General features: G+C 48.6%; 1 protein-coding gene across 1 annotated transcript in view; it reads left to right on the forward strand.

Annotated features, from left to right (window-relative positions):
- Positions 1-541: 541 nt before the first annotated feature.
- Positions 542-8,725, forward strand: part of b4galnt4a (beta-1,4-N-acetyl-galactosaminyl transferase 4a) — a gene marked incomplete at both ends in the record, with an annotated part of 62,058 nt that continues 53,874 nt past the window's right edge. The window contains one exon of the mRNA XM_080841667.1: positions 542-646. Coding sequence (XP_080697793.1) covers positions 542-646 — 105 coding nt within the window. The remainder of the gene's footprint in view (positions 647-8,725) is intronic.

The following is an 8,725-nucleotide window of genomic DNA, read 5'->3' on the forward strand; positions in this document are numbered from 1 at the left end:
CTCTTGTCACCCATAAATGTGCCCTAAATGGAGCGTCCCTTCACAGGCCTTGGCTTCTGTAGTAGGCAGAACTACTCAGACTGACAGAGAGGCAATGGGCATGCATATATAGACACACACACACACACACACACACACACACACACACAGATACACACACACACACACACCGCCACACACACACACACACTTACATAGACACATTCATGCACACACATATCTATAATTACACTTGTGCATACACACACACACATACACACACATACACACACACACACACACACACACACACACACACACACACACACACACACACACCACACACTCACATACACACATTTATGCAAACACATACTGTATCTATAATTACACCTGTGCATACACACACACACACTCACACACACACACACACACACACACTCACATACACATTCATGCACATATTATCTATAATTACACCTGTGCATACTCACACACACACACACACACACACCTGCATACCAACATACACACATACCCATTCTAACATGTTTTCCTCTCCATGCAGGAGGATGAGCCTAATGCGATGGGGGTCAGTGGCAGAGACCAGGCAGAAATCCGGAAGATTCTCACCCAGAGGCAGAAGAAGTTGCCATGGAAACCTGAGGTACAGCACACAAGAGAGCTACTCTTGTAATGACAGTGCTCCGAGCATGCCTTTATTGTCAATTAAATAGATCTAAAATTAGAGATCTTGAGAAATACATTGTGTGTAATAGCAAGTCCCTGACATAGCTGACATTCAATATTGTGGTAGTCGATCAGTCATATGAAAAAAACAAAGTTTGTGAAAGTAATGGGAAGATGGGGAGCACTGATACCTAAGCTGTGAAATTAAGTGGGGAGGCTGGTGTTGGGGGGGGCGGGGGGGGGGGGGGGGGGGGCTGGTCTTGTCAGACTGGAGAACAATACCGCTCTCAATAGCATGAGTTAATCCCTCCAGAGAGCCTGTGCCCTCAATGGGTTTCATAAACTTCTAATGCCCTTATCCCTGAGAGAGAGAAAGAGAATGGAGAGAGCGAGAGAGAACGAGTGTGTGTGTGTGTGTGTGTAAGATAGTGACAGACTCACTGAAGCTAACTGCCCTAAAGCTAACTGAAGGTCAGTGCGCTGAGGCTCTGTGTAAGGATTGTGTGTGTGTGTGTGTGTGTGTGTATGAGTGTGTGATGAGAGAGTGTGTGTGTGTGTGTGTGTGTGTGAGTGTGTGATGATAGGGTGTGTGTGTGTGTGTGTGTGTGTGTGTGTGTCTGTGTGTGTGTGTGTGAGAGAGTGAGTGTGTGATGGGAGGGTGCCCAGCAGTGAGAGGAGTGAGTGTTGAGCTGGAGAGGCCAGCCCCGTGGCCCTGCACTGCTGAAACACCACTGGATTAGCCGAGCGCGGACAGCTAACTGGGCCCCGGGGTCAGAGGTCACAGATGCGAGCTGCCGGGCAGCTGCATCGCCCTCCGAAAATGCCTGCGCTTGCTGGCAGGGGTGTGGTGGGGTTGTACGGGGCAGAGGCAGAAGAGAGGCATGTGCTGGGGGTGGGAGGCCTGCTGCCGGCAGGCGTGATGGGTGGCCAATTAGACAAGTGGCCTACAGGAAGTGGCTGATGGATAGCCAATCAGATCGGAGGCCTGCGGCCAGAGAGCAGCTGGGGGAGCCAATCAAACAGGGCGAGTCGCCCTGCTGCTTCCCGCCCGTCCTCATTTTCAGCAGCGGAATCGAAATTGAATGAAATTCTTCTCCATGTTGTGTGTAGTTGGGCAGTTGGTTGGCTTGTTTCTTCTCTTGGAAGAGGCTTTGTTCAACACCTCCATCAATAACATCCCACTGGCAGATCACAGGCATCCATCTGCTGTGGAGGCATGTACAATTAAAACCAAATGATCGAGCTGCTTGATGCATTCAGCATTTCCCACACATACACACACACACACACACACACATACACACACACACACACACACACACACACACATACACAGACACACACACACACACTTACCCTGAAGCAGAAGCTGTTCCTCCCCGAAATGTAAGATAGATACTCTTGAGAAGTGTCTCCTGAAACTCACTGAGCCATCCCACTCATATGGTCTCCCTTTCCTCTCTTTCTCTCTGGATTGTGCAGAGGAGCTGCAATTAGTGCGGATTTCCCCCCAAATTGCCCCCTTCTGCGGTTGCAGGTGCAGCAGGGGAGCGCGTGGCATGGGGCAGGGACAGGGGCAGGCCCCAGCGCCAGGTTGGCCTCCATCAGGGTGGCACATCAAAACAACGGGCCAGAGCCGAGTGCCACCATCTGCCAAATGTCGTTACAGTTTAATGAGGCGGATGCTGGCAAAGAGAGGAAAGGGACAGAGCGTCCACTTCCTTCCCTTATTAGCTCAGCCTCTGGCCTCAGCGATGGTGCCAACAAAGGGCTAGCGCCATTAGCATATCAGACATGCTGCTCGCTCCATCAAAATATGCCATTCCTCTTAATTAACCATAATTGCAAATTATTGTTTCTGTGTGTGTGTATGCGTGTTTGTATTTGTGTTTGTGTAGTATGTATGCAACATTTTACTGACTCATTATCAAGAAGGTTGGTATTTCGCAAACTTTCCTCCATCAAACTGACTAAAGAGCTGTCTGCATGCGTTGACAGTGTTACCATATCATTGCACATGTGGGTGTTTGGGTAATTACTAAGAGCCTGGAATCTATATATATATATATATACATACAGATAGAACTATATGAATCTCTGCCTCATAGTGAAGTGGATTGATAGCAACATGTGGTGGATGTACAAGCAGAAGCACATGCATCACTGGCAAGATGTTTCTAGAACAGGTGTCAGGTGAGTCATTTAATGAGGGCACTGCTGGGGCAGCCTCAGACGAGGTCAACCCTCTCACAAAACTGTCTCAACTTTCACAGTCCTCGCCTCATGCCTCACTCTCTCTGTCACTCTCTCTTTCTCTCTTTCTCTTTCTGTCTGTCTCTCTCTCTATCTGACACTCTCTCTGACACTCTCTCTTTCTGTCTCTCTCTCTCCCCCTCTTCATCTTTCTCTCTCTCTTCATCTTTCTCTCTCTCTCTCCCCTTCTCTCTCTCTCTCTGAATGGCTATGTTTATCTCTGTGTGTCTGCGCAACCCATCTTTCTCCTCCTCTAAATGGGCCGGCATCTGAACGCTTGCCCACTGATGACAGCCGGGGTGGCCTGCAGGGCGCGTGTGTGTGTGTGTATGTTGTGTGTGTGTGTGTGTGTGTGTATATGTGTTGTGGGTGTGTTGTTTGTGTGTGTGTGTGTTTGTGTGTGTGTGCATATGTGCCCGCTAGGAATAACGAAGTGGGGAAATTGAGAGGCAGGCTTCATGGGAAATTGCTGCAAGGCCATAGAAGGTCACAGCTTGAATATGGTATATCCTTTATCTGTGTGAAGCCACAGAGCCTCGGCGGTGGAGGAGATGACGCGCACCTCCACTACTCCCTTCACCTCCTCCATTACCCCCTCGCCTCCACTTTTCTTTTGGCTATTCTGGGGAACGGTGCTGCTCCGTTGTGGATCTGCCAGGTCTGAACACCATCACCGCCACGTTCGCGTCCAGGACTGGAGGCCAGCCTTAGAAGTACAGAGATGTTCAGACGCGGAGCGCAACCACTTCGTTGCACCCCCACCTCGACTCGGAAGCGTGCACACACACACACACACACACACACACACACACACACACACACACACACACACACACACACACACACACACACACACACACACACACACACACACACACACACAGCAGGGTTGTGGGTGACAAATGGCGCGACTGCTTGTCATCTGCTGGAGCACAGTGCCATTTGTCTCTGTCATAGAGGCGCGTGCTTGTGTGTGTGTGTGTGTGTGTGTGTGTGTGTGTGTGTGTGTGTGTATTTTTTCTCTTTTTACTTGGCAATGCTCGGTAGGGCTCCATGGATCAGAGGGTACAGAGAGACATTTGTGGAGTGTGAACTCAGAGTACTTTGCAGAAATAATAGACTAGAGGGCCCAGCAGACCACAGAATATCCTCTCACTTACAGTTATATATGTGGTGTGTGTGTGTGTGTGTGTGTGTGTGTGTGTGTGTGTGTGTGTGTGTGTGTGTGTGCGTGTGTATGTTTGAGTGTGTGTGTGTGTGTGTGCATGTGTATGACAACTAATGTGTGCATGTGTCTGACGTGCATGTGCATGTGTTTTAGCCCAGTGTAGATTAGATAAGGGCAATGGAATGAGTGAGGAGGAAGAAAGTTATACTGTGTATGATTTGTGTGTGCGATTGTATTTGTATGTGTGTGTGTGTCTCTGTGTGTGTCCATGTGTGTATGTGTACGCGCACAGCTGCATCTCAACATGGTTGTTCCAATGTCATACTTTCATTCCTCCCTGCTCTCCTCTCCTCTCCTCTCTTCTCCTCTCTTCTCCTCACCTCTCCTCTCCCCTGTTCTCCTCTCCTCACCTCTCCTCTCCCCTGCTCTCCTCTTCTCTCCTCTCCTCTGCTCTCCTCTCCTCTCCTCTCCTCTGCTCTCCTCTCCTCTCCTCTGCTCTCCTCTCCTCTCCTCTGCTCTCCTCTCCTCTCCTCTCCTCTCCTCTCCTCTGCTCTCCTCTCCTCTCCTCTCCTCTCCTCTCCTCTGCTCTGCTCTCCTCTCCTCTCCTCTCCTCTGCTCTCCTCTGCTCTCCTCAGCTCTCCTCTCCTCTGCTCTCCTCAGCTCTCCTCTCCTCTCCTCTCCTCTCCTCTCCTCTCCTCTCCTCTGCTGTCCTCAGCTCTCCTCTCCTCTCCTCTGCTCTCCTCTCCTCTCCTCTGCTCTCCTCTCCTCTCCTCTCCTCTGCTCTCCTCAGCTCTCCTCTCCTCTCCTCTCCTCTCCTCTCCTCTCCTCTCCTCTCCTCTCCTCTCCTCTGCTCTCCTCTGCTCTCCTCTGCTCTCCTCAGCTCTCCTCTCCTCTCCTCTCCTCTGCTCTGCTCTGCTCTGCTCTGAGAGGGGAGCAGGTCCCATCAGCAGCACACTCTGCAATTAAAGCGCCCTCTGGACTAAATATAGGCCCTGCAGGCGGTAGGGTCAGCCAAGCGCACTGGAGCATCTCAGCCGCTGACTGGCAGCAGACAGACAGAACCGCTCCCCTCTGCAGCGTGGGCACACACACACACACACACACACACACACACACACACACACACACACACACACACACACACACACACACACACACAGGCACGGCGCCTCCCCTCTGCAGCGTGGGCACACAGGCACGGCACTCCCCTCTGCAGCGTGGCACGGTGCAGAACCCCCCCTCTGCTCCCGAGGAGCCCAGAGGGAGAGGAGGACACTGAGGGAGAGATAAGAAGACTGAGGGAGAGAGGGGGAGACTGAAGGAGAGAGGAAAAAGAGATACGTCTTTGCATATTTGTTGCACTGTGCATCTCTCTTTCATCTCAACCCTATCCCTCACTTTTCTTGACTGTCTTAGGGCGTGGGGGGGGGGGGGCGTCCGCAGTACTTCCTGTTGGTAGAGGAAACAAAATAACTTGCAGAGTCTGATTGCTGTTTTATTCACAGCATCCACGGGCGTACCCCCCAAAACTAGAACCTACTCTACAGTGTAAGGACAGGTCCTGCTATGCTACATATCACGCCCATTCAGTAGCCTGTGGAATGAGGAGTAATATATCTCACATGAAAAACTCTACATTCCTGTTTATTTTTCCCTTGTGAGATATAAATATATATAAATATAATAATAGATATAAAAAGGGTTACCAATCAGATAAGGTAGTTAGAAGACTAATCCGTACACCCAACCCTAGGCTAGAGATTGGGTCTGAACATCTCTGTACTTCTTAGGCTGGCCTCCATTCCATCACTTTACCCTTTTGTGACGTTGAGAATATGATGTTCCCAACATACACACACTTACAAGCTGAAAAAACTGACCTCCAGCAGTAATTATTGGGAGCATGTTTCAAAGATGCGCCCTTCACCTTTCCACAAGCCCTGAAGTGAAAATTAATGAAATGAGCTATTGCACAATCACTGATCTGTAGTTCAGTGAAACGAACGTGACTTGGACTTGAATGGAAAACCTTGGCTTGATTATGAAAACGGAGTAGCAGATGAAAATATGATAATGTTTTATTATCAGAATTCAGTCCTCTACGCAGGACCCATCACCATTATGACAAATAATTGAGTTATGGACTCTCTGAGTAGGTACAGTACTGTGCGTTGAGTTCATGTGACATATTGAGATCATTATTATGCTATGCATGCCTTAATGCCTGTGTTAAGTGTGACGCATTGAAAGGGCTGTGAAGAGCACGTCGGTATTGTAGTGTCAGGAAGTGAAGTGAATGACTGGATGGATGTGTGTGAATACCAGAGTGATTTCTGTGTCTGACGGTAGTCGTGCTATGCTGGAGTGTGTGAAGTGCCTCTGTGTCACTTAGCACTGACCGAGTGTCCTGAATAGCAAACTACTATATTCTCACTCAGCCCTGACTCACTCTTTTCTTTCTCTTTCACTCTCTCTCTCTCTCTCTCTCTCTCGCTCTCTCTCGCTCTCTCTCTCTCTCTCTCTCTCTGCCAGGCTGTCTTTCTTATACCACCTTATTTCACAGGATCAAATCCATCTGAGAAACTCTTTAAGAAATGTCTGCTGTGGCTCAGTGAGGGGCTATACTGTGCTGAGATTGAGCCCTGAGGAAAAGATTACAAGCTGCAGTGAAAGAAAAACATATCCTATACACATTGCATTGTACATCTATGTATACAGTACGTCTACAGTGGATATGAAGGAAAGTCTAGCCCCAGTAGCGCCTGGCCTGGACTGACAGAAGCCCAGCTTGCTAGCGCACTGCAGGCTGCATGCCACTGCATGCCAGACAGCAGGAGCCTGAGTTCAAAGAGGGGCAGCCTCTGCCTCAGGCTGACCGGAGAGTTTGCATTAACCGCAGACATGAAACAGGATGGGCTATGTGTGGAAGCTTTGTGTGATAAATGATATAAAGTAGCGTATAAACGGTATATAAATTGATGTAGCTTGATGAACATTTAAATAACGCATCGCTGAACATGGATTATGAATATTTACCCACTGCCTTAATGAAAAAAAGAGTTATTAGGTCTTAGCTGCCAGACCACATGTATCATTAACTTAATGCATTACAATAAGTAGATTGAGACATACATTTACTAAATCCGCCCCTTTTTCCATATCTTTATATGAGACCACAATGTCCCAACTGGTATTCAGTTATCGGTTGCAATTACTGATATTATGCTGGTGCAGAACTGTACTACTTGTTCATGTTAACTAATACATTAGAGAACAAACTAATCTATTAAATGTCTTATAGCAGACTGTATGCCGTATTCATGTAATGCATTACATTAAGAACATTGAGACATACTTTTACTAAATCCTCCCACATTTTTTCAATAACTCAATATGAGCCCACAATGCCCCCACTGGTATTAAGTTGTCACTTGCAATTACTGATATTAAGCTGCTGCAGAACTGCACTACTTGTTCATGTTAACTGATACATTAGAAATAACTTAATCCTACCATCACCCATTTTTTAACATTGTACAATTGTACTTTTATTATCATTATTACTTGTGGTCTGTTGGTGCAGATATCATAGTCTGTTCATGTTTTATGAAACAATATACAAGTTTTAACCGTTTTATTTATGTGTGTCGCCTAGCACCTTGAAATTAATTTTGACGGTCTATGACATCGCTACCAGCAACCATTGCAGGGTTTTATCGTGTTTTTTTTATGGTACTCAAAAATAGGACCGCTTCCAAAAATGTTGCCAAAATACTTTGGTTACTGAGCTACCTGGCTTTTATCAGTGCCACCTGTGGCTGTGTGTGCTTCTTCCAAGGCAAGTCTGTTGGGAACTAGATCACCTGCCAGTGAGGTTCTGTCTCTGCCTCTGCCTCTGCCTCTGCCTCTGCCTCTGCCTCTGCCTCTGCCTCTGCCTCTGCCTCTGCCTCTGCCTCTGCCTCTGCCTCTGCCGCTGCCTCTGCCTCTGCCTTTGTCACTGTCTTTTTCTATGCCTCTGTCTCTGCCTCTTCCTCTGTCTCTGTCTTTTTGTCTGCCTCTGTCTCTGTCTTTTTGTCTGCCTCTGCCTCTGTCTCTTCCTCTGTCTCTGTCTTTTTGTCTGCCTCTGTCTCTGTCTTTTTGTCTGCCTTTCTCTATGACTCTGTCTCTGTCTTATTGTCTGCCTCTGTCTCTGTCTTTTTGTCGGTATCTCTCTCTGCATCTGTCTCTGCCTCTTCCTCTGCCTCTGAGTTAGGTGCTGGCTGTGGTTCTGACAGCTCAGAGAGCCTGCTGGGAAGGCTGCGGGTCTGACAGCAGCTCTGGAGGAGTTACAGGTGGACGGTGCTGGAGCAGATGCTGCCTGCCGAGCCCATGCCTGTGTGGTGCTGATGGCAACCGGGAGAGAGGGATGAGAGAGAGAGGGTGGGAGAGAGAGAGAGGGAAGGAGGGACATAGAGAGGGATGAGAGAGGGAGGGAGCTGGAGAGAGAGGGCAGGAGGGACAGAGAGAGGCGCAGCGGGAAAGAGAGAGGGATGAGAGAGAGGGAGCTGGAGAGATGGTGCAGAAGGAATGAAAGAGGGAAAAGAGGGGGGGAAAAAAAGATTGAGGAGGCAGAGCCTAGTGGTCTCTCAGACATGA

Source organism: Sprattus sprattus, assembly GCF_963457725.1.
Source record: "Sprattus sprattus genome assembly, chromosome: 7".
Lineage (NCBI taxonomy): Eukaryota > Metazoa > Chordata > Actinopteri > Clupeiformes > Clupeidae > Sprattus > Sprattus sprattus.